At 53.8% G+C, this 25,324-nt stretch overlaps 1 protein-coding gene across 2 annotated transcripts in view; it reads left to right on the top strand.

The window, feature by feature from the left end:
- The window catches only part of LOC131501133 (NADPH--cytochrome P450 reductase), a 62,163-nt gene that overhangs the window by 26,532 nt on the left and 10,307 nt on the right, over positions 1-25,324 (top strand). The window contains exons 1-3 of one of the 2 annotated variants that reach the window (XM_058710851.1): positions 2,853-3,022; positions 7,610-7,800; positions 24,557-24,605. In XM_058710851.1, the coding sequence (XP_058566834.1) occupies positions 2,882-3,022; positions 7,610-7,800; positions 24,557-24,605 (381 nt within the window). In that variant the 5' untranslated portion in view covers positions 2,853-2,881. Of the gene's footprint in view, positions 1-2,852; positions 3,023-7,609; positions 7,801-24,556; positions 24,606-25,324 lie in introns of those variants that run through there. The other variant, XM_058710852.1, reaches the window with a different exon arrangement.

Below are 25,324 nucleotides of genomic sequence, written 5' to 3'. Positions count from 1 at the left end.
GTGAAGAGATACGCAGGGTGGGGTCTGGGAGGGGCCCCAAGTGCAGGAGTCGGGGTGCATCACCATGCTGGTATGTGGACACCCTCTGAACCGTGTACTGTTGGGATCTTGGTGCTCCCGCTTCCTCGGGTGGCATGCTTAGTCATTAACTCCCTCTCAGGAGAAGGGGACAGGCAGGGCTGAAAGTTCCAAGCTGCCAGTCATGCCTTGTCTCTCTGGTGGCCATCTCCCCTCCAGGAGCCCACCCAGAGTCTCATTAGAACGAGAGATGCTCTTTGTGCTTTTATCGCTTAGGAAATTACAAGGGTTTTAGGAGCTCTGTCCCAGGAATTGGAGGCAGAGACTGATATATATATTTTCTAGTATCTCATAGAGCTCCTGTGAAGTATGTTGTGCCCATCAGTTGCTCTGTGCTAACTTTTAAAACATTTTCTTTCTTTTTTTTTTTTTTTTAATGTTTATTTTTGAGAGAGCATGAGTGGAGGAGGGGCAGAGAGAGAGGGAAACACAGAATCCGAAGCAGGCTCCAGACTGTGAGCTGTCAGCACAGAGCCCGATGCGGGGCTCGAACTCACAGACCGAGAGATCACAGATCCCTGAGTCAAAGTCGGATGCTCAACGGACTGAGCCACTCAGGCGCCCCGCCCTGTGCTAACTTTTAATGGTGTTACTAAGTATCCCCACCAAATGCCCTGGAGTATTTGCCAAGAGTGTAGGAGAGCTGTGGGTTCACCCCACTTGGAGTTCAGGCCAGGTGGCCGTGGCCCCAGAGGAGGTGGTAGGAGCAAGCCTGTGTGGGCCTCTATGGCAGCTACAGTCCCAGTGGTCTGCTCCTCTAGGCTTTGTCAGCTCAATTTGTGCTGAGTAATGCTGGCTGTCTTGCTTCCTTCTTGCCAAGTCATGCTCTGACACATCCAGTTCTCCTGGCTTCCTTCCTCTTTTACATCATTGCATCAGATACAGGCCCAGTCATGTGTCTCCAGATCACACCCACAAGTCCCATTTTGTGTGTGTGTCGGGGGGGGGGGGGGTGGTCATCAGCTGGGGGCATTTAGGGCGTGCTGTGGAATGTTGGCCTGAGCACTTTCCAGATCAGGATGCCTTGGTCAAGGCCTCGTGATTGTACTGACATGGTGGGTGGAGGCACCATTGTCCAGGTTCCTACCAATGGGCATAGGTGTAATCATGCCACACCCCTGCCCGGTTATCCCTGGCTGCCCAGGGCCCAAAGACCCCAGACACATATAGAGGGCTCCTGGCCCCTTTGCACACTGGTCTCGGCCTATTTCCAAAAGCTTGTCTCTTTCTGACCACCTGTGCACCCACACATACAAACACATCCCATCGTAGCACACTTGAGTCGCTCCGGATTCTGTAGCTACTGCTCTTCTACGGTTCGAGCCTTGGTATGCACTTCCCCTGTCTAAACCCTCTTATCTTCCTTATCTGGCTGCTGGGCCTGGGTCATTTTTTCATGATGCTAGTCCCTGGGTGTCCCTTCTTTGATTGTCTCAGATGATCTTACCTTCACCTTCCTCAGAGCTCAATTTATTCCCCCATGGCGTTGTACCGGCTGGGACATGCTTATGAATGACAGCAATGAGTTGGCGCCTTCCATCCCCCAACCCTCATGGTGGCAGAGAAGATCCGATGAAAGAGAGCATATAAATAAGACTCAGAGTGTAACAACGCTATTCCCAGAATGCCCAGGACACAATCACAAATCACTCCCGTACTGAACACTAGGAAAATTTCAACTTGAATGAGAAAAAAACAATCAACAGTGATCAAAGTGACATCGATGTTGGAATCCTACAAGATATAAAGGAGAGCCAGACAATCATCTTAGAACTGAAAAATACCATGGCGAGAGCTCCATGGATGGTGCCATAGTAGAATGGTGAAGACAGGGGTACTTGAAAGTAGAGTGCTTGATGGAATTATCTAGTCAGCGGGGAGCAACGGAGAGACACGAGGCGGAAAAAAGTGAACGGAGCCTCAGGGACTTGGAGGACCCGTCACAAAACACGTTTACATCATCATCATCCTGGCAGTAGAGAAAGGGGGTGGGGAGCTGGAAAGATAGTCAAAGAAATAATGGCTGGAAGTCCTCAAACCTACAGATTCAAGAAACCAAGTGAACTCTAAAAATGGTAACTCCAGAGAAATCCACACCGGCCATGTCTCGGTTTGCAGGATCAACTTGGTGGGCAAGTTGCTAGAGAGGAATCTGCTGCTTTCTTGAGCCCTGCTTTTTAGAGGCCGCCTTGGGAAGGGCCCTTCCCCTGAGCACCACCCCCCCCCCCCCAATCTCTGGAGGATATTAGGCGGGAGCAGGCTTGGCTCCCTTGAGGGTTTTTCCTCACCTTTTTTTTTTTTTAAGTTTATTTGAGAGAGAGAGAGCGCAAGTGGAGGAGAGGCAGAGAGAGGAGAGAGAATCCCAAGCAGGCTCCACAGTGTCGGTGCAGAACCCGATACAGGGCTAGAACTCTTGAGATCGTGAGATCATGACCTGAGCCAGAGTCGGACGTGTAACCACCTGAGCCACCCAGGAGCCCCGGTCTCCCCTCATCTTGAAACCACTACTCATTGGCAGAGATTTGTGAACTTGAGCAGATGCTATTCCCACCGCAGCTGAGGGTGGACGCCATAAGGTGCCGGTGACTGCCGCTGGGTGATGTGCATGCCTGAGGGACAAACTAAATCGCTTGTTCAGGCTTCTTCCCTCCTCGTTGCTGCTTTAGGAGACCGGCTCACCCCGGTGTCGGTGCCGGGTTGCTCAATCAGTCTTGTTTACTGACCAGAAATTGCATACAGTAAACGCAAAGCCATAAGTACTTCCTTGAGGATGATTTTACGCTGCGATGTTGTGAAGAGTCAGATGGAGAAAGGGCCCTTCTGCCTTGTTTACCTTTTCAGACGTGCCAGGACGAGTCACCCTTGGCCTGCGGCATCACCTGTTGAAATTCAGGAGGAATGGTTTCTCTCGTATCTGTCTGCCTACCTACATATGTCCTTTTCTGTATGTAATTGTCTTCTTTTTTTTTTTAACGTTTATTTATTTTTTGAGAGAGACAGACAGACAGTGTAACTGGGGTTGAAGCAGAGAGAGAGGGAGACACAGAATCCGAAGCAGGCTCCAGGCTCCGAGCTGCCAGCACAGAGCCTGACGGCCGGCCTCGAACTCCAGAGCCACAAGACCATGACCTGAGCCGCAGTTGGACGCCCAACCGACCGAGCCACCCAGGCGGCCCATGTAATGTTCTTTTATAATAAAAACAAAAGCTCTATGTACAGACCTAACTTGTAGTAAAAGATCAGATCTGATGTGCCCTTTTTTCCGTGCCCAATTTTCCAGAGGAGAACATTCAAGCCACAGCCCTGTGGCCGAGAGCCTGCTCTGGTTAAGAAGTTGCTCTGTTTTCTCATGTACATTTTCCTTTTTGGTTTTGTTTTTTTGTTTCTGCTGCGGACAAGTGTTGCCTTTGGCCCCAAGAGCTCTGCACTTCACAGCGTTCCTCCATTTCACTAAATGTGGAAAGAAGAAACGGCCTACGGATTAGAGACTGTTCCAGGGCAGAAAGAGTGCACAGGGCTCCCAGAGTCTCCTTGGAGGGTCTCTGAGGGACTGTCCTGCAGTCAGTCACCCTGCCATACTTGAAGTGGGGAACATTCTTGTAAAGCAGGACATCCAAGATTTTCTCATCACAATCTTTCAGCCATCAGAGGAGAGTGGTTTTATACCAGATCGTGTGGAGGTGGCTCAGGGCACACTCCCAGAGGCACCTAATCTACCAGCGCGGTGCAAGTGACATCTGTCAAACTCTGCGTGAAGTATACCAGCTTGGGTTGCTAGTTTTGAACCTTAGCTCACGCTGCCTTTCTTTGGCCCGACTTGTGTCTTTGCCAGGCTGGGTTTTCAGGGGCTGTTTGGACCTGACTGCTGCATAAACAAAGTAGCCACGGGCCTGGGGAGACCGTGGAAATTTTACTAAGCTACCAGGGGCTCCGTGAGCAGATTAATTTTGGGAACCTCTGTCCTAGCAGATCACCACTTGGGCACACCGCCAACACCAGATGCCTTTTAAATCTGCTTGTTATGTATTATCGGTTCATGCAAATTTTATATTTCACGTGTCATAATATATTCACTGACACCTTCCATCCATTCCACGGGTAGTTATTCTGCATTAGATTGTGTGCCAGGCACTGTGCCAGGAAAGTATGACCCTGGCACAGTGCTTGGGAGTGACAGTCGAGCTGAGATTGTCAGGAAGCAACTGGAGGAAAAGCGTCTCAGGCATGTGTAAAGGCACTGGGGCAGGGGTGCAGAGACTTAGGCTGGGGATATAGGTGGGTGTCTTGTGTGTGTGCTTCAGTGTGAAAACAGTGACTCGGTGTGAAAATAATGGTTTAGCAGCTGTTCATGGCTTCAGCCCCAGTCACACTGCTGCTGTCCTCGAATGGGAAGCGTAGGGGTAAAGGGCTTTCCTCTCAGCGTGGCTTCCTTCTTGCCAGTCTGCCAGTCCTTCCTTTCCACTCTGTGCCAGATACAGAGGTACTTCCAATACTATTCCTCGTTCGGGAGCTCACAGCAGAGCAGGGGAAAGGCTCGTGTCTCTTAGGTCATTCTGCCTAGATGGGTCCTGAACACAGCCCTCCCCTGGGAAGCTGGGGCCCCGTTCTTGGTGTCAGCAGTCCTTGTGGGAAGACTTGTGGGAAGTCCTTCACTTCCCCAGAGTAGAAGGAGGCCTCGGATAAAATGATCATGATCTCCGGGTCTTTTCTACTGCTCCTCTGCCGCTCTTGTCTGAAGTTTTACACCTTGCAGTCAAAGCTGCTCTCAGTGCTTTTGAGACCCCTGAGTGCTGGCCTTGTCCCCCGTCCCGGTCAGGCCTCAGGGCCTGAGCCCCACCCTGGCTTGCTGCAGGGAGTCAGCATCCCGGTGGGCAGTGCCTGGTCGTCTCCCTGGGGTGCAAGAATGTATGGGGTTTCTTCCTCTGAACTTGAGGGGAGTGGCCCGGATGCCGAAGGAGGCAGTATGGTCAGGTATCAGAGCCAGAGGGAAGGAAAGTGCACGTAGCCTCACAAACTGCGGTAATGATATGTTATCTGTGTGATGCTTTGCAGATTATAAAGCCACCCGGTAATCTGTATGTCAGGCTGTGAACAAAATGAAGTCCTGCTCTTGTGGGCTGACTCTGCAGTCAGTGGAAGGAACGTATAACATAATGCCAGGTAGTGATCGGTGCTGAGAGGGAGTATGGAGAGGGAGAACGACCAGAAACTATGCTGAGGCAGAGTCTCTCTGAGATGGTGACATCTGAGCAGAGATCTGAACGAAGTGAGGGAGAGAACCCTACAGATAACTAGAGGAATGGAGTCCAGGCAGCAGCATTAACGTGTGCAAAGGCCCTGAGGCAGGAGCAGACCTGGAGGCTTGAGGGGTAGCAGGGAGGCCAGTGTGACTGGTGAGGAGAGGTGAGAGCGGTAAGAAAGGTGGAGGGGGCAGAGCTTTTAGATTTTGTGCTCAGTAGGACATGAAGCCATTTGAGGATTTGGGTTAGGGAGGTGACATGATCTGGCTTACTTTTTTAAAAGGCTCTCTCTGGCTTCTGTATGGAGCAGGCCCCTTAGAGGTCTGTGGCAGTGGCCTGGGCAGCTGGAACCAAATGTGGGACTGTGAATCCACTGCCCTCCGGCACACCATCCCTGCGGGAGCCCCCTGCAGAATGAGCTTTCTAGATGGCGTGGGCAGCTCACATAGGTGTCAGGAAACGATCATTGGTCATTTTCCTTCATGGCCAGGAGTCTCCCCGCAGTAAGGGGGGCTGGGTGACCTGAGTCAGGGGGAGAAAGGGCCATGGGACAGGGAGCTGACATTTGCTGTTCTGTGAGCTGGTGGGGGACAGGGGGGCTTTCCTGTGTCAGCCGGGCTCCGAGGGTCTGCACGGCATGACCCTGTGGGACAGATCCTCTCCCTCCATGGTTCTGTGAGAGCTTGGCAGACAGAAGACTTGTGGGTGTGCCAGACCACACTGGCAGGGTTGGCCAGGAGAATGTGCAGAACGAACATTGAATAAATCTTCAACGTGCATGAGTTCATCCTTGAATATGAAATATATCAAATATGATTATCGCAGGAACTGAGTCATTAGAAAAGCACCTCAGATGAACGAGAAAGCAGACAGCTGAGCCCAAGAGTCTGCTCTGAGTGGCCCGTGCCCGACAGGCCCCAGAAGGGCAGAGCTGGTGCTGGGGCCCTCGGATGCCAGAGCGGCTGCGGGGGCCAACCCTGGAGTTGTTTCCCAGCGGCCGGGACAGCGAGCGGAAGGCAGATGTGAGGCAATCTCGTGTGCCTGAGCTGCCGAGATGTGACGAAGGCTTTCCCCGCTGAGGCTGGGAAGCCTGGTAATGGTGAGAGCTGCCCGCTTGGTTAACAGCGGCAATTGCAAAATCGAGTGACGAGGTTGCAGAGGCGAGCTCAGCCTCGATAAGTGGCAGAAGCGTCCTGCCGGGCTTTCAGGTTCCCCGCGTTGCCCTTTGTGGACTCGGACCTGCCTCTCTGCCGGGTTTCAGTGGTGGCAGGACCGGGGGGGGGGCATCTTTCCAGGGAACAAATGAGGTTGGTGTGCTGAGGGTCCCTGGGACCACTGTCAGGCTCCGTGATTCGCCAGGACTCGCAGAGCTCAGAAAAGCTCTCTCACCCCCTGTTGCAGTTTATTATGGCAGAAGGATATTATGGCACAGACAGAAACCAGCAAAGGAGAAGGCTCCATAGGCTGAGTCCGGCAGAAACCAGGCACGAGCTTCCAGTTGGCCTTGCCCGCTGGAGTCAGCAGCCAGGGCTTAACACTCCCAGCAACGACGCGTGGCGACACGTATAAAGTGTTAGCAACCAGGGGAGCTCATCGGCGCCTTCTTGTGTGGGGTTTGTATGGGAGTCAGCCTAGCAGGCGTGGAGTGCCGCATCGCTAACCTCATCTACCCTGTCTCCCGCATCCCGGACGTCAAACCCAGACGATGCGATCCAGAACCCCAGCCATTCATCCTGAATGGCATGGTTAACGTAAACCATCTGAGCCTGGCCCAGTGTCTCAGTAAACCATCTGTAAGGCCCACGCTCATCAGGCGGCGTCTTCCCAGGGCTCAGAAGTGATTTCCCAGCAGCCGTCCAAGGGCCAGCCCTGGAGGCCTTTGGAATGTACAGGGTTTAGGGCCACCCAGGCCTGTTACACAGTTGGGGAAAAGATTTGCCCCGAAATGGTCCCCGTTCTCATGTGGAACCAAGCCCATGTGGGGCTGGAGGAGGCTCGGTGTCCCTGAGAGCCTGTGGCTTCTGTTCTCTATTTGCAGGGGGCCCAGTCCCAGCTCCATCTGTAGGACGTCCTTGGACTCCACAGGGCCATTTAATATTTTAGTTTCCACCCAAGGCTGCACCTGTGTCTTGGAGGGGCCAGCAGCTCCTGCCCCAGTGCCTTGCCTGCTGCTGCAGCCCTTGGGGCCCTGAGACCCAGGCTGAAGCTTTGAGGGGTGGGGGTGCGCCCCCGTGGGCCTCAGGCAGACCCCACTTCTCCCTGCTCATACGTGTCCCTTTCTCTCCCTGCAGATTCCTCTCGCCATGGGGGATTCCAACGTGGATGCCAGCGCCACCGTGTCTGAGACAGTGGCTGAAGAAGTGTCTCTTTTCAGCATGACGGACATGATTCTGTTTTCACTCATCATGGGCCTCCTGACCTACTGGTTCCTCTTCAGAAAGAAAAAAGACGAAATCCCCGAGTTCACCAGAATTCAGCCAGTGTAAGTGACTGTGCTCCAGATCCCTCTCTGCGTTCCAGAGCCCGTCCATCAGTCCCAGCGGTGCCCTGTCCTCAGACCTCGGTCAGGAGAGAGCCAGGCGACAGAGGTGCAGGTGGCCTTGCAGCATTTGGGGCTCAATCGGGGACATCGCCTTATCGGTGGCCTGTGCCTCAGAGCTACCTTAGCCTAACCCCTCGTGTTTCCACAGCGCGTTAGAGTTTACGAGGTTCTTTTACGTCTGTCCGCTTGTTCGAATCTCTCGTTGGCACCTCACAGGGACCAGAGTACAAGGTGCCATTTCACAGGTAGATAAGCTGAGGTTCAGGGGCACTACAAGTACTGCCCGAGGTCATTAGCACAGGGCAGAGCTGCAGCCGGCACCCGGTTCATGTTTGACCCCAGGCCCGTGATCTTTCTGTCTGTGACAGTTTTGTGAACAGATGGGTTGTAGCGGAGCTGTTGGCAAAGGACCACGTCGGGAGGCGCAGCTCACTGTCTTTCCGTCCTGTGGCATCACTGACACGGACAGGGTCGCAGTTTGGTGCTGAAGCATTTTTACCACCTAACGCTTGCCAATTTCCCTTTTCAACTGAAGAGAGCAGCCTCAAGCTTAGAGCTTTGGGGGCGACAGCAGAGGAGGAAAACTGGTTTTCTCTTCTCCTCGAGACCCGCACTGAATAGTTCTGTGACCAGATGTATGGGGAGTTCTTGCACACCCTTGGGATGCCTCCAGGTGTGATACCGTCTGCCTGGAGTTAGCCTCGGGTCCTCCGGGTGGGGGGCCCGGTCCCACAAGACTGCCCCCAGCTTCAGACACGAGTCTCAAGTCCCAGCATCACCTGTACTTATCAGCTAGAAACCAGAGCTAGAAACCAGCCTCCTCAGGTTTGATTCATTGGCTGCTATGGCTCACAGAGCTCAGGAAAGCAGTTTCCTTATTACAAGGTTACCAGTTTATTTTAAAGGATAGAAGACAGTAACAGCCAGGGGCGCCTAGGTGGCTCAGTCGGTTAAGCGTCCGACTCTGGCTCAGGTCATGGTCTCACGGTTCATGGGTTCAAGCTGCACGTCAGGCTTTATGGTGACATCTGTCCCTCCTCCAGCTCCTGCTCTGTCTCTCTCTCTCAAAAATAAACATTAAAGAAAGAAAGAAAGAAGTCCTTAACAGCCAGATGGAAGAGATGCAGAGGGCAAGGTATGGGGAAAGCTGCGGAGTTTTACACCCTCGGTGGGGGCGCCACCCTCCCAGCACCTCCAAGGAAGTGTTCAGCAGCCTGACACTTGAAGTTCTCCAAACCCTGTGCTCTTGGGTTTTAATGTAGGTGCAGATGCGACTGATTAAACCATCTGCCGCTGGGGGTTCATTCACCCACCAGTCCCCCCATCCCCGGAGGTCAGCAGCAGGCCTGGAAATTCAAACCCTCTGACCACATGGTTGGTTCCCCCTGGCAACCAGACCCATCCTTCAGGGCTTTCCAGAAATTGCTTTATTCACATAAACTCCAGAGTGGCTGAAAGGGGCTGGTTATGAGGAAAGGAAGACACCTTTATTGTTTTTATCACTTAGGAAATGCCAAGGGTTTTAGGAGCTCTGTGCCAGAAACAGTACAAAACCCAAATTCGTATTTATTATAAGTCACGATCTCACACACAGTCTCTGGCTTGAGTTTACTAATGGCACTGTTTGTTTTTTAATGTTTTTTTTTTTCCCCTAAGTTTATTTTGAGAGAGAGAGCATAAGCAGGGGAGGGACAGAGAGAAAAGGAGAGAATCCCAAGCAGCCTCCTCACTGTCAGCGCAGAGCCTGACATGGGGTTCGATCTCATAAACCTGAGCCAAAACCAAGAGTCGGACCCTTAACCAACTAAGCTGCCCAGGTGCCCCCATATTCTTTTTACTTTACTGATGTTTTTCAACCTTCCAGAAAGCTTTCTTGCAAGAAGTTTAAGTACAAAGGTAAATTAGCTTAATGAAAATATTAAGAGTGCACATGGTTGTTAGCTATAAAAACAGGACAGTGAAGGAGTGATATGGTGACGAAACCACTGTCCCCCCAAGACTGAGTTCCGAGTCCTTCCTGCAATCAGGTCACTTCTTCACATTCGCTGTTGGCTATGTTCTACCCAAACTCCAACCCTGGACACCTGCAGGCAGCTTTGAGTGAGGCCCTGGGCGGAGGGAGCCCTGGGGCCCAGCCCTGCCCTTGGGGGCTCCCTGAGTCCTGCCGGGAGTGGGTCTCAGGGGCAGGCCGTGGTTTCACACACTCGGGGCCAGGATTCCCCAGGCTGGGCAGGCTGGGCGCTCGGGGTCACATCCCCTCCTAATTCCCTCTCCCAGTTTTGGTAACCATTGTCTCCCCTGGAAAAGTTACGGTCTTCAAGCATCACAGGAGATATTCAAAGGACTCAGTTCTTGTACCACTGACAGGACATTAGTTTCCTGTTTGCCGAAAGCTCAGCAGATATCCACTGAGGCCCCGCTCTGCCCAGGTAGCCACAGATAAAATAGAGGAAGTCCCTGTGTTCGAGCTCACATCCTGGGTGAGGTCCTCCCTTCACCTTGCCTCAGTTTTCCCCTCTGGAGGGGAATGACCCCACCTCCTGGGGCTCGTGTGAGCATTAAGTGAGGTGCTGGAGGTGACGGCACCTAGTACGTTCCTGGTGCTGGTGGCTGCTGAGTCTGTCAGAGTGTATTTCGTGTCAAGAAGACAAAGGTGGTGTTTGCATTAACAAAACTGAGCCGTCAGGACGTTCAGAGGTACTTGTAGAAATGCTTTATGAAATGCTTTTGTGTGCATCGCCTAAGCATGGCCTCTGCGACAGCCCGGCACGCTGGGCAGGGCGTGGCTGGGAAGTCTCGGGGCCAGGCCAGGAGACACAGGCTCCAGGAACTCTGAGAAAGAGGGGGCAGGAGGGTGTGCTGAGGGAGGTGGTGTTGAGCAGGTCCTAGAAGGTGCTGCCACATCCCGAGGCTCAGAGGGCTTTGCCCGCAGAGGGCCAGCAGAAGGGACCGGCAGGCAAGCAGGAATCTGGCCTCTTGCATCCGGGGCTGGTCCAGCCAGGTGCCTTCCTGGGGTGGAAAGTATTTGGGGGGGTGGGGAATGTGGTACTCAAGATAAGGGATCAGTGTCCGGGTCCCAGTTTCCAGTGGCCCTGAGTTTCCTTGTCTGTAAAGCAGAGATGTCCCACCGCACTCCAAGAGAGGACGTGGGCGTGCCATAGGAGCACATGGAGCCACCGTCCTCCCCGTCACCTCTCCAGCCTCATGAGATGGACCTGAAATAAAAACAAAAGCCTAAAGTTTGTAGATTCTGTCTCTTTGCGGGGATGCTAAAACTGCCCTTCCCTCTTCGTAATCCTGAAGTTTCAGCCTTCCTGTTTCAGTGTCTGCTCGCTCCACAGGGCCTCTTGTCCCTCAATATACCATGTGGAAGCCTGCTGGGGCCGGGTCATGTGTACCCTCCGCAGGGGACCCCTTCATAGTGCAGGGGGTATGTTCTAGGGCCCAGACTTGGGTGACAAAGGTTCTAGTCCTGCCTCCATCACCTAGAAGGCACGTGAAGACGTTGGCCGTGACTTAATCTTTTTTATGTCTGTGCTCTGGAAACGATAAGCGTCCTTATCTCATGGGGCTGACACTGAAATGACATCATCAGTGAGCGCTTTGCCCAGGTCCTGGTGCTCTTGGTCATGGCCTTGCCCTTGAATGGCACGTATTATTGCTTTTATCCTTACTATTAATATCACATCCTGTCTCACAAGAGCCCTACAAGGAAGGCTTTATTACCCCACTTTGCCGATGAGGTAGCTGAGACGCAAGTAGCCGCAGAGTTTGCCCGAGTCCCGTCACTTACAAGTCGCAGAGCCAGCTTATCAAGCCACACCTGCAGACTCCACAAGCCACACTTCCCCCTTTGCCACGCTGCCTGATTTCAGCAGGGCCTCTCGTGGACTGCGTGGGGGGTGGATGGAGGGTCGTCGGGAGGCAAGTGGTGGGGGGCACTACAGGACGTGGGCCCGAGAGAGATGGGGAGGCCAGAAAAGGGAGTCCCGGGGCTCGCACAGTGAGGGCACAGTTGATGGGACATGCGGGCCTGGCTGGGCGTGAAGAGTCTGCACCAGGCAACTGCTCAGAGCAGGTTTGGGAAACGGGGAGACAGGATGCCTCTGGGCGTAGGCGGAGCAAGGGAGCAGAGTAAAACCCAAAGTGTAGAGATTTGGACCCTTTGCAAGCAGCAGGGGATGGGGTGACTAGAGAAGAGAGGCCAGGCTGCTAGAAGGAAGACACTGGCTTTTTCTCTTAGGCTTTTGTTTCTCGTGTTAAGGCTGAGCATGAGCTGTGGGTAGCAGGGTGAGGCCACTCGCCACTCCTCTGTCTCTCTGGTCCCCGTGGCCGACGGGGGGAGGCGAGGAGCAAGAGACCAGGGAGGGCCAGAGGGAAGGTCAGTTCTGGAAGGACTGTTTTGTTTTGTTCGTCACCTTTTTGCTGAAGTGTATATAACACGCAAACAGAAGGACACGGTTGTAGTGCACGGTTTGAAGGACGTGTGTAACCAAAATGGCCCCATGTTGTCTGTGTCACGGAGCATGCACTCTGAGGTTTACATGGAGTTCTTTGGTCGCATTTGGTATTCCATTCTGTGAATAATCTGTGATTTATTCTTTCTGATGATGACGGACATTTCGACGGTTCCCGGTCGGGAGAACAGTTGCAAACAGTGCTACCGTGAACATTCTGGTAGGTGTGTTTTAGTCCCCATAAGGCCGTGTCTCTGTTCTGTGTGTGCCGTGACGTGGCACTGGCAGGTCACGGGCACGTCCCCTCCTCATGCTTACTTTTATCACCTTTTTTATCGTAGCCACTCAAACAGGCGTGCAGTAGCATCCCGTCGTGATTTGCGTTTCCCTGAAGACCTACGACCTTGTCTGTCATAATGTTTATTGGCCATTTAGATACCTTTGTGAACATCTGTTTGCTCAAGACTTTGCCCGTTTCTTCCACTGGGTTGGTGGCCCTGTTCATTTGCCAGGGTTCTTTATAGTCTAGATATGAGGCCTTTGTTAGATAAATGCACTGCAGATACGATCTCACTTCTGTGACTTGCTCCTTACTCTCTTACTGGTACCTTTTGATGAGCAGAAGTGCTTGACTTACACTTAGCCCAATTCCTCAACCTTTTGGTTGACCTTAAACCTTGACGGTTGATGGTTCTGTGTCCAGTTTAAGAAATCGTAACTTATCCCATGGTCCTAAAAACCGTTCTCTTTATGTTTCCTTCTGAAAGCTTCCTTTGTGTAGCCTTTAAACTTAGACCTCCATGCAGCTGACGTTGACTTGGCTTTGGCAAGTTGTGTGTGGTGCTTCGAGGTTCATTTTTCCCCTGTCGGACATCCATCCACTGGACACAGCACGAGGTGTTATAAAGGCCATTCTCTTCCCACTGCCCTTCAGTGTCACTGGTGATATAAATCAGGTAACTGTCTGTATGCGGGTCAGTTTCTAGACTGTTCTGTCCTATGGATCTGTTTTCTGTTGCTTCATCGGGACCACACTATTCCATTTTCTGTGATCCCATAGTCACTCTGGACTTGATAATCTGTAGGCCAAGTCCCCCAGCTTTGTTCTCTTCTAAGATTCTTTTGTCTTCTTCAGGCCCTTGACATTCCATGTAACTTTTAGACCAGAATGTCAATGTCCACCAAAACCAAAGCGGGGAGAAAACAAACCCTGCTGGGGTTTTAGTTGGGATTGGATCAAATCTATGAATTAATTGGCACTTTACAGTATTGAGCCTTTTATTTTTTTATTTTTTTAATATTTATTATTTTTGAGAGAGAGAGAGAGAGCGCACGCACGTGTGCAAGTGGGGTAGGGGCAGAGCGAGGGGGACAGAGGATCCGAAGCGGGCTCTGTGCTGACAGCAGCGAACCTGATGTGGGACTCAAACTCACGAACCGTGAGATCATGACCTAAGCCAAAGTCGGACGCTCAAACAACTGAACCACCCAGGTGCCCTTCAGTATTGAACCTTTTAATCCACAAACATAGTTGTTTACCCCAGGGAGGTCTTCTGAGTTATATTAATAGCAATTAAAGGCTTGTTCAAGAGAGCAGCACGTTCTCTTAGTGATGGTGGTAATAATCCCGAAAGTGGCTCCTTGCCATCCACTCACACTTAGTCCTCAGCCTTCACTCAGCTTGTGCCTCTGGACAGAGCATTCCACGCTAGGGCAGCTCTTAGTCGCAGGGCGCCTGGGGTGTGATGGTTCCCACGGGAGTCTGAAGCTCCAGGACCCCCCCGGAGCCCCCACTTTGCTCGCACACGTAACACAGCGCCCTGCGTGGAGCACCCCTCTTGTCGCATGGCCATTTGTATTTCTGCCTCCCATGATGCAGAGACAGCGTCCCATTCCAGTCCGGGTCCGCTGTTGGACTAGCACTAACATGTACCTGTGGCTGCCTCTTGGGCAAAGTGGCCCACAGGCTGACCTTGGCTTACACGGGAGTTTTACATTTTTTTAATTTATTTTATTTCATTTATTTTTTAATTAAAAAAAATTTTTTTTAATGTTTATTTTTGAGAGAGAAAGAGAACTGTGAGCGGGGTAGGGACAGAGAGAGAGGGAGACACAGAATCGGAAGGAGGCTCCAGAGGCCTGAGCCGCCCAGGCGCCCCAAGGGAGTTTTACATTTTTAAATTACGACATTATTTGAAATTAGAACGCTGAAAAGGGTGGCACATCAAACCCAGACTTTCAGCTTCTCTTGAAAAAGAATCCGAGGCTCTGGCCCCACGGTGATGCCCGCCAGTGGTGGTAAAGCTGAGCAGGTGGCCAGCCTGGGCCGCTGGGCTCCTCCTCTGCTCTGCTGGAGGCAAGAAGCACCCAAGTGGCCTCCGCACATACCTCTGGCCTCACGTCTGGCGCCTGAGAGTGCTTTAAAGAAAAACAAAGCTTTTTATTGCGGAACGTTTCAAACAAACGCCAAAGGACAGAGCCCAGAAGATGTGAACACAGCCCCCCACCCACCGTAGAGGCTCGTTTCCTCCCGTCCCCGCTGCTCCTGGCTTATCTTAAAGCAGTCCTATTTCGTAATCAGTCATATGTGGATCCTGAATAAAGGAATGTGGATTTCTTAGCAAACTGGAAACACTTCATGTGAAATGTGAAAATAGTTCGGTCTTCTCCTCTCCTTTTTGAACGCAACTCTGTGCCATTGTCCTCACACCCCTGAGAGCCAGCGGCAAGCTTTGGGACTCTCAGACACCCAGGTGCGTTTGTTTGTCGTTCCCTGATTGACCGATCCGTATCTATTTTTTTCACACTTCTTCAAAAACTCAGGATCTAAACAAGATTGCAGCTGCACTGCCGTTGATAAATAAATCTTAAAAGTCTCCCTCCCTCAGAGGGCCAGGTATGTGGAGGTATAATTTATGTGCAGATGAGTCCTAACAGAGGTATGCGGTTGTGCAGCCAGTGTTAACGATCAAGATCTAGAACATTGCACGTGTTAGGGTGGCCGGTGATGGTGGGCGGCAAAGAATTGCACAAAGAGTGGGGCAACAAGCAGGACAGAGTTTATTCACTTGCCAAGGGAGGACGGCCAGACATCAAGAGAGGTGTCACCCCCGGTCAGGCTGGACCTTGTAAGCGTTTTTTGTTTTTTGTTTTAAGGATGTGATAAGGGTCACAGCTGTGCCCCGGGGGGGGGGGGGGGGGTGTTATGGGGAGGGGCTTGCTTCTTGGCCGGGCAGAACAGAAAGTGGCAGGTTTTTGGAGGGGGCTCATCTGGGATGCAGATTGTGGTCAGGCTGGAGGAGAATACATTTTGTAGTTGGGGTCTGTTTTCTGAGAATGTAGGGCACCTTGACCTAGAAAAACAAAGAGTTAGGGCCAAGTGCAGAACACCTGTGAGTTTTGTCTTTAAGTGTTGATTGGGGGGGAGGGGGAGGGACTTTGAATAAATTCCTTTTACCCAAAATCCCCGTGACCCCCTCCCCCCACCCTGTGTCCCTTTGCAGTTAACACCCACCCACCCCCACCTCTAGTGACCATGATCTTATTTGTGTCCCTGTACTTTTGCCTTTTCCCAAATGTCATGTGAATGGAAATATGTGGCTACAGCCTTCGGAGCCTGGCTTCTCCTCAACATGACAGGAAGTCTCTCACTGAACAGGCTTCCCCTCCATCCCTGGTTTTTCCCTGCAGCGTTTTTTTCCAGAACCAGATTGTTTGTTTCAGTTTCCCACAGTCTGGATTTTGCCCATTCCATCCCACTGGGGCTTGCTTCTGAAAAGCCACAGAGGAGCTCATTTTCCTATGTGATCTTTATCTGGGGGCTTGCTCTCGACAGAAGGGCCAGGAAATCCAGGAGCCAAGACCGCCAACTTCGTTTCCATCCGCCTGCGTCTGGCGGGTGCCGACAGATGGAGAATGAGCCGGACTTCGTCCGCATCCAGTTCAGGGTCACTCTTGCTAGAGAGACGTCCTTGGCTCTGCCGAAGGTGAAAATAGAAACACACAGGAGTTGTGCAAAGAGGAGAGTGTGTAGGATAGGCTTCTGTGGACGCGGAGGGTGGACAGTGCCTGAAGCCTCCCGCCGTCGGGAAGTGGCGAGAAGAGGGGCTCTGGGGTATTCACGCCGCCCCCGCAAGCGCAGGCCTGGGTTTTCCACTGCCCCCCTGACCGTGAGCGGCTTCACTGCCTTTCCTTCCTCCCTGTCCCCTGATGAGACCGGAGTGGCTTTGCCATTCTGCCTTGTGCCTACAACTCCAAAGGTGGCCTGTCCGGGAAGGCGTGGACCTCTTGACCTCGCTGAGTAGCACCCAGTGCTCACTGCTCGTGGTTCCCTCTCTGTGCCAGGCACCAGGGCGCAGGGGTAAGCAGTGTCCTTGGGGGCTCTCGTGCATGTGGGAGAGAGGAGTGTTGCCAGAGGCGGTGGGAATGCAGAAGAGGGTCAGCCCTCCGTGGGTGGGCACGTCAGGATTGAGGTGCCCCCAAACTGAGTCTGGGAGGCTAAGTAGAAAGCTGGCGTTGGCATAGACAGGCGGACATCGGCGAGGGTCCGTGGCACAGACAGAGCAGGGCTCACAGAGCAGAGACGTGTGCAGAAGCCAGGGCTCCACTGGCAATGGTGTGTCTGCCAGAGCCCAGGTAGAGGTCCCCGAGGGAGTTAGGTGTCATGAAGGGAGTCGAGGGTTGCTGACGGAATTGGGAATCATGAAGGAGTCGGGGGTCCGCAAGGGAGTTGGGGGTCACAGAGGCATTGGGGCTCATGGAGGGGACTGAGGTTGATGGAGGGGGTCGGGTCATGGAGAGCATCAGGGTTACTAGTGGGTTGGGAGTCACAGTGGGGGTCAGGGGTCATGGAGCTGAGACAGGAGAGAAAAGTCTGGGGGTAAATGTTACAGGGCCTCGGGCCTTCCTCGGGGTGGGTTTTATCTGACACTAAAGGGGACCCAAGGGAAGGACTGAACCGGGGCAGAGTCCTGAGAGCAGCTGGAGTGGCTTGGAGGAAGGTCACCCAGTGGCACTGGCATTGACCGGCGGGCACTGGCAAGGGGCCTGAGGTTCCGAGGAGAACAGCGCACGCAGAGCAGAAGGTGTCAGCGCTGCGGAGAAAGGGTTCTGGGCTGGGGCTTTTGTAAAACGGGGCTCTCATCTCCATTTGCAAATGGCAAAGCCGATGGAGACAAGAGACAAGGCATCTGAGCAGAGGATGACTTCTCTCTGTCACTGTCACTGGCGAATAACCCTGAGCAGGGCCGTGGACCTCAGTGTCTCTCTCGCTCTCCTGCACAAGAGCGCTGACCCTGCCTGCACCCAGTCTTCCAGAGGCACCGCCCCAGGGGTCTGTAGGGCTGGAAGGGAGAGGCCAGCGTGCTGCCCCGCGGTGTTGGGAAGGCAGGCCACCTGGGCCACGCACGGCAGGTGTGGAGGCCTGATGTGCGTGTTGGTGGATACGCGTTGAAGGCTGTATGGTAGGATGTCCCTGAAGGAAACGGCAGTCCCCTCGAGCCTCCGAACATGCCAAATGACAAGGGCCGAGGATCCCCGGGAGGGGCCGGGAAGTGTGCTCTCTGAGTGTGCCTGGTGACTCCTGTCAGCGGTGGTTGGCCCCACGGGGTGGGATGGGGGCACACAGTCTGCTCTGCTCATGGGCGCGGCCGTGCGCTGCTGTGGCTCTGGGCTTCCACAGGCCCAGAGTTGGCTTCCCACTGTCCCCGGAGCCTCGCTGCCCTTGGCTGTGAAATCCAAGAGCCCATCTGGCAGGGTGAGGAAGATTAAATGAAATACAGTATAGAGTTCCTTGAATACTAACTGTCATACAGTAGGCACTCAATAAGTTATACTTCCCATTCCCTGCTTTGGCTTTGACTCATGACCTCCCACCTGCCAGAGGGCAGCCACTGCTGGTGGCAGTGCCCTCCTGGGGTGCCCCCTGCTGATCTGCCCTTGTTCACCTGCTGGTTCTTATTTAAGCTCCGGGGAATCACTTTGTATTCACAAAAGGCGGCTCTTGCACACCGTTTGCTTTCAGCCACAGCCCTGGCTGGCCTGCCCCGGCTCACCCCTCTCTGGTGGCAGGCTCCTTGCCCCTGGGGGTGGAGAACCGGCCACCACACCGGCCCCAGAAGGCAGCTGTCCCACAGCGGCTGCCTGGCTGCCTCGTGTGTCACCAAGGGCAGGGGAGAGTCTCAGGAGAAATCCGTGCTGTAGAAAAGGACACTCGAGTCGGAGTTTTCCAAACTCCTCTGCGTGTTGCCGGGACTGGAAAGGAAATGAATCACCCCAGGGACATCTTGGTTCATCTTCATGCGAGTGACTCAGTGCTTTCATCCGCCCTCCCTTTCGTGCATCCCGCAGTTGACTTCTGAAGCTTGGATGGAGAGACTCCTGCTCCCAATTTGGGAGTAGAAAATTCTAATTGGACCCGCGTGGTCTCTGGGCTCCAAGCCCGACCCAGCTGCCATCTCCTCTGCTGGCTTTTTGTCCTGGGGGGCCACTGATGGGCTGCCCCCCGCCCCCCCCCCCCGCCGCCGGGAGGAAATGTCTCCGCAGCGAATGTGGGGTCCACCTTGTGGGGGGCAGGCCTGCCCTCTGCATACATGCTGCTCCCAGGTGACCTGGGCCCCGCGTCTTGGGCTCTGCTGCCCATAGTTCTTTTGTGGGGAGGAAGACAGGAACCAGAACTAATTTAATATGATCCTGAGGCGCCCTGGCAGCGGGATCAATGCCGCTTCCTTTGTGGAGAGACAGCCCAGCCATAGCAACCTGCACAGCTGCCTTCTAGTGTCTAGAAGAGCTCTATTCAGCCTCAAGACTTCCCCTTTTTTTTTTTTTTTTTAATTGGGAAAGGGGGAGGAAGTAGGGAGAAAGGACTCCGATATAAACAGTTACCAAGGAGACCCGAGTCGGGGTTGGAAAGGTTTTCTCCTTCCCTCGGTCCATACAGAAGGAGGAGGGGTGTACGCCCAAACGCAGGGCATCATGGGAGTCTCAGGCTGGAGTCCCAAGTCCTGCCTGTGCCCGTGGGGACAGACGTAGGCAGGGGCTCAGCAGACACTTCGAGAGGGCTGGGGAGAACTTTTAGAGTCCCGGGCCAGTCTGCCGGCCCTGCCAGCACTGCGGAGAGATGGACAGAGCCCGACTTCCTAGCCGCGGGCTCCCTGCCTGTTTCCCGGAGACAGCCGGAAGCTGCCTCTTCCCTTAAGTCGGGGTCGGGAGAGAAACCATGGGGTGCACGTACTCCTCTCCGCGGGACGAGCCAACCTTGAGAAGGTCAGTTCCAGACGTGTCTCTGCTGCAGACCACGCTGATGCCCCTCGGGAGGGGGCCCCTTCCTGGACAGGGATGCCCCAGATGCATGAGGAGGGTGCCCTGTGGAGTTGACCAGCAGAGTTGGAGCAGTCCCCTGGGGGGCTCAGCAGGGCATAGGACCATCAGCCCCTTTGGTCCTGGCTTGCAGGCTGCATTTCCCCACTTCCAAAGGAAGGGATTTGGACCGGAAACCAGGAAGGCCCCGGTCACCGAGTCTTCCACCTGGGGAAGATCAGGTTCCAGGTGCACATCCCAGGATGAAGCTGTCAGGTTGGGTTAGACCTTTTGAGGGCGCTCAGGTGTGGACCTGCACAGGCCAAGCAGGTGAATTCTGCCACCTTAAGCCTGGCATCAGGGCTTTGTGGGAAGCGGGGGGAGGGGGGGGTGGAAGGGTGGATTCTGCAGTTCCTCGAGGCCACGTGTGACCAGTAGGAAACTGTACCGTGTCATGTCGGGCCAATGACTGGAGGCAAGGGGTCTTCCTTAGTGTCCTTGGCTTTCCCTTCCCCCCATGGGGTGCGATCTGCCCCCGATCTCTGGAAGCCAGCCCTGGAGCCAAGGGGAAAAGATGGGAGCATTCCTCCTTTCCCAGGGGCTGAAGCACAGAGGTGCTAAGGCTTCTTGGGAGAACTTCCTCTAGGGGCAGGAGGGCTAGCCCATCTCTCCCCGCCTCGAACATTCTCAGCCAGACCTGGAGGGCCCCCCGGCTCCCGGAGCCACCAGCCTGGCATTCCGGCCCCATGCGTCTGGGTCAGAGGCCACGCACCCCTGGGCCGCCAGAGCTGAGCTCCCCACTGGCTGCACGGGCCTCATCCAAGAGCCTGTCAGCTGCCCGGTTTCCGTGGCTTTCCCTTGGGATCTGTTTTCTGTCTGAGAATAGAGCCCAGCCCTTCTGGGAGGCCTTTCCCGGTTTCGGCAGATGCCCTGTGGGTGGACTGTCTGGTCCCCCCTTTTGGTCTTAGCACATGCCACTTTGTGCCACTGGGCGTTTTTGAAATTACAGAGTGACCCAGGTGGCTCTCTTCTAGGGAACACCCTCTTTATCCCTGAGAGTTAACCACACTCCCAATGCTGTACGAGGAACAGGGAGGGGTCGTTGCAGAAGCCAAGATTCAATGTTTTCAGTAAGAGAAGTCCAAGGCCTTGCGATGCCACCACAGGCCCAGTTGGTGGCGGATCCAGGATTCAAACTGGAGCCTCCTCCCCTTCAGAGGGCTGGGCCGGCCCTTCCCTCCTCCATGATGGCCCTCGGAGCCTGTCTCTCCCCTAGCTGGTGGGAGGCCGTCGGAAGGCGGAGGCTGGCGCAGGCACTCAGGGCGGCAGGGCACCCCTCGTGTCTTCAAGCCCCCCTTCTTCAGATGTGGCTTCTATGGAAACCTCAGTCCTTGAGAAGAGACAAGAGTTTGCTTTTCTGCTGATGGCAGACCCTGACCCCTCCAACAGCCTCTCAGGCCTGACGCCCCAGAGGCCGTGCCCAGTGCCAGGCATGGTGCCCAGTGCCGAGGCCCCCACAGCTCCCCCAGGCCTCAGATGGAGCGATGAGTCGCGAACATCGAGTCGAGGGCCTGAACCGAGGCCTGTGCCCTGTTGAAGGTGGTGACAAACAGGGTGCGCTGAAGAGGAAAGTGTATGTTGTGTCTTCAGAGATGGGGTACATAGGAGCTCGTGGGACAAAGTTAGAGAAAGGGCATTGTGGGCAGAGACGGAGGGCGACCCAGGGCAACCGTGAGCAGGAGGTCGGTGAGGCCCAGGGGATCTGCAGGGTGGAGACGTGCTCTGCATCAGAGGCCTCTGTGTTCCTCAGCCCTGCATCTCTGACGCTGTCTCTACTCGGGACTTAGCCATTCCAATTGTCCTTATCGGACGGAACGTCCCAAATCTGTCCATATCCACGCACGTTTCTAAACCTAGAATGTAATTCTTATTTTCTTATTACAGAAGCACTACGTGTTCACTGTAGGAAGAACAGGGGTGAGGGGGTTAGGAGTAGACATCAGCCGTAGAAGGAGACAAAAGAGACTCCCAGGCGTTTAACACTGGGAGAGAACAATCCTTAACGTGCTCACGCATGCCCTTTTTTTTATTAAAACTGTTTATGCATTTAATTTTATTTCAGAGACCATGTGAGAGGGGCAGAGGGAGAGAGGAAATCTAAAGCAGACTCCACACTTAGCACGTAGCCTGACCCAGGGCTCGATCCCACCACCCTGGGATCATGACCTGAGCTGAAATCAAGAGTTGGATGCTCAGCTGACTGAGCCACCCAGGCGTCCATCACATGTGCGCTTCTGTACCTTCCCTTCTAAACAAAACGGGATCGTGTCGCCTGCATTATCCTATAACCTGCTTTTTTCCACTTACTGAATCAAGAACATCCTTCCACGCCCATAGAGGCGATCCACGCTTCCCTGTTCAGTAGTGAACAGTGTCATATTGTGCTGTGTAACCTGTCCAGCCTGTCCCTGATTTTTAGACATTGGAGTTGCCCCCAGTTTTATAACTATAAAATGTATTAAAAAAATTTTTTTTAATGTTTATATTTGAGACAGAGAGAGAGAGAGAGCACACAGTGGGGGAGGGACAGAGAGGGAGACACAGAATCCGAAGCAGGCTCCAGGCTCTGAGTTGTCAGCAGAGAGCCCGACACGGGGCTTGAACCCATGAACTGTGAGATCGTGACCTGAGCCAAAGTTGGACGCTCAACTGACTGAGTCACCCAGGTGCCCCCAAGCCTCGCGCTTTTTAGGTGTCAACTAAATGCATTTAGTTTGTTCCACTTTTCAGTTGGGGAGAAATTCACACCTCTTAAACTTCATCTTTCTGACCATTTTTTAAAACGTACGATCAGTGGGTCTTGAACACCCACAGCACCGTATGAATGGAAACTGCATGTGGTCCTGTGCCTGCTCTTTTCTTAGAGTATCTAATCAAAAACGCTCACCTAGCTGGCTGATACGTAAGCATCAGTTTGGATTTGAGTTTGATTTATGTTGAAATGCAGGCAGTCTGTTTTCCCAGCTCAGAACTCAGACGGTGAGCCGCGGTGGGAGTCCCAACCCTGTGCGCCTTGCTGTATTCACCTGACGGGGTCCTGGGAGAGCATGCGTGTGAGCGCACAGGTGGGCACAGGTGGGCACAGGTGGCAAGCGCTCTGGTTTAGGCGGAGCGTAAACCGGAAGGGCAGGGAAGACGTGGCTGCTCGTGGCAGGGCAGGGACAGAAGTCGGACATGCGATCCGAGATGTCCAGACAGACACCAGATTCTTCTGGAGTACGGGTCGGAGTGGGGGGTGGGGGGGCCCGGCCTGAGGGCCTCCATTCTTGCTCTTGCCCTGGCCCTGCCGCCATTAGGGGTGGGCCTTCCCCAGGGGGTGCTGGGTGGGCTAACGGGGAGTCAGGGAGGGCCTGCTCGGGGTTCCAGGGCAGCTGGGCCGTGCTGTGCTCCCCGCCAGAGCTCTGCCTGCGTGTGATGTGCTCAGTCTCTCCCGTGGTAGCCATTCTGGTGCGTGTGCAGAGCTCACTGGGGTTTTGTTTTCCGTTTCTCTGGTTACTACTAACGTCCAGCACCTTCCCATATGTCCCTTGGCCATTTAGAGACTGTCTTTAAGAAAGCGCTTGCTCAAGGGGCGCCTGGCTGGCTCAGTTGGAAGAACACATGGCTTTCAATCTCGGGGTTGTGGGTTCGAGCCCCACACTGGGTGTAGCGATTACTTAAAATCTTTAAAAAGATAAATAAAAAGGAAAGTGCTTGTTCAAGTCTTTTCACAGTTTTTCTGTTGGATTATTCATCTTTCCCTAATTGATGTGTAGGGATTCCTGAGATTCTCAGCTCAAGTCCTTTGTCAGATAGACATAAGTTGCAAACATCTTGTCCCATGCTGTGGCTTGCCTTTCATTTCCTTAATTTTTTTCATTTTTATTTTTTAGTGTTTGTTCATATTTGAGAGAGAGAGAGCAGAGGAGGGGCAGAGAGAGAGAGGAAGACACAGAATCCAAAGCAGGCTCTGGGCTCTGAGCTGTCAGCACAGAGCCTGACGTGGGGCTCAAACTCACGGATTGTGAGATCATGACCTGAGCCAAAGTCGGACACTTAACCGACTGAGCCACCCAGGCGCCCCATTACTCATTTTGTTTTGAATGGAGACAGCCATATTTTAGACGGGCTGTATTTCACACAATCTAAAGATTTACCATTCAGAGAAAGGTATGTTTTTGCACCTTGCTGGTGTAGGCCTGAGAGTCCCTGGCACGGCTCACTGGGCATCTTTACCTGGCCCTGCAGGCCTGGGGCAGGGAGAGAGAGAAGGGACAGGATAGGAAATGGGAGGGAGTGGGCACGAGGCCAGCAGCAGGGAGTGGAGAGTAGACGGGCTCCTCTCTGGAGAGGACGAGGTCCAGGGCTCTAGAAGGTGCCACGGTCACAGAGGAGGGAACAGGTAATGTGGCCCAGTGTGGGGGACGGAAAGGGGGTTCAGGGGTGGAGCAGGGGTCTGTCAGCAGAGGAAGTGGCTGGAGGCCGCGGTGGGACAGAATGCTGAGGGCCATCACGAGGCAGTGGCATATAAATTCGGTGCATCCGAGTGTGGAGCAGAATGTCAGGCGAGGCTGGGACAGCTTCTGAAGGGACTTGCCTGCCCCGGTCTGTGGCCCTGGGAGCCTGTGGGGATCAGAGGGGTGACCGGGCCATCGGAACTGTTGGCTGGATGGCGCGGGATGGGAGTCAAGCCCTCGACCCTCGTTCTCCTCTGTCTGGGGCCGCAGGTCCTGGCTCTGAAGGTGGTGGTGTCTCCAGAGGCTTCGGGCCTGCCGTAGAGGACACGGGGAGGCCCCCGCCCAGGGTCCTTTCCCCCAGCCGGAGGCGCGGCTCGGGCCGGACCTGGGGCTCCCCTCCGTGCTGCCACATGTGCCCCCTGCCCATCGGCTACTTCTGTTTTTCAGGACCCCCTCTGTCAAAGACAGCAGCTTTGTGGAAAAGATGAAGAAGACGGTGAGTTTTCTGTGTGTCTGTGCTCTTGGCGGGGGGTCGCGGCCCTGGCAGCCGGGGGAGGGAGGTCCAGCAGAAGGCCAGCTTCCCTGGAGCGGAGGGAGGAGTGGGCTAGAACATTCTCCTCTAACCAAAGCGTCAAAGGTGCTCTGCTTTCCTGGGACAGCTTACCCTCCGATGTTTACCTGGTGAACAAACCAGACTGTAAGGGTCTCCCCTCGCTCTGACTCTGGGGACTGTCCCTCGTCCTCCCTCCCGGTCCAGGCTCTGCCCACGAGCAGACGGAAACCTCACATAGCTGTGGCCGGAGCGCAGCTACAGCCTGATCCGGTTTTGTTACACGTTACGAGAAAGTACCTCATGCGCATGGTCAGAATCCCAAACTATTCGGGGGAAAGCCTCTCTCCTGCCACTCATCATCGTTGTTAGTATTTCATGGATCTTTCTAGAGCTTCTTGATGCACACGCGGGGGGGAGAAACCCAGATTCTCATTTTACATCTTTTTAAAACACAAAACGTGGCCTATTACGTACACGGTTATAAACCATGCTTTTTTTTTTTTTTTTTTTTTTCTTCAACGTTTTTTATTTATTTTTGGGACAGAGAGAGACAGAGCATGAACGGGGGAGGGGCAGAGAGAGAGGGAGACACAGAATCGGAAACAGGCTCCAGGCTCCGAGCCATCGGCCCAGAGCCCGACGCGGGGCTCGAACTCACGGAC

Source organism: Neofelis nebulosa, chromosome 18, assembly GCF_028018385.1.
Source record: "Neofelis nebulosa isolate mNeoNeb1 chromosome 18, mNeoNeb1.pri, whole genome shotgun sequence".
NCBI classification, from domain to species: Eukaryota; Metazoa; Chordata; class Mammalia; order Carnivora; family Felidae; genus Neofelis; species Neofelis nebulosa.
The sequence above is the reverse complement of the archived record's forward strand: the minus strand, read 5'-3'. Positions and strand labels throughout refer to the sequence as shown.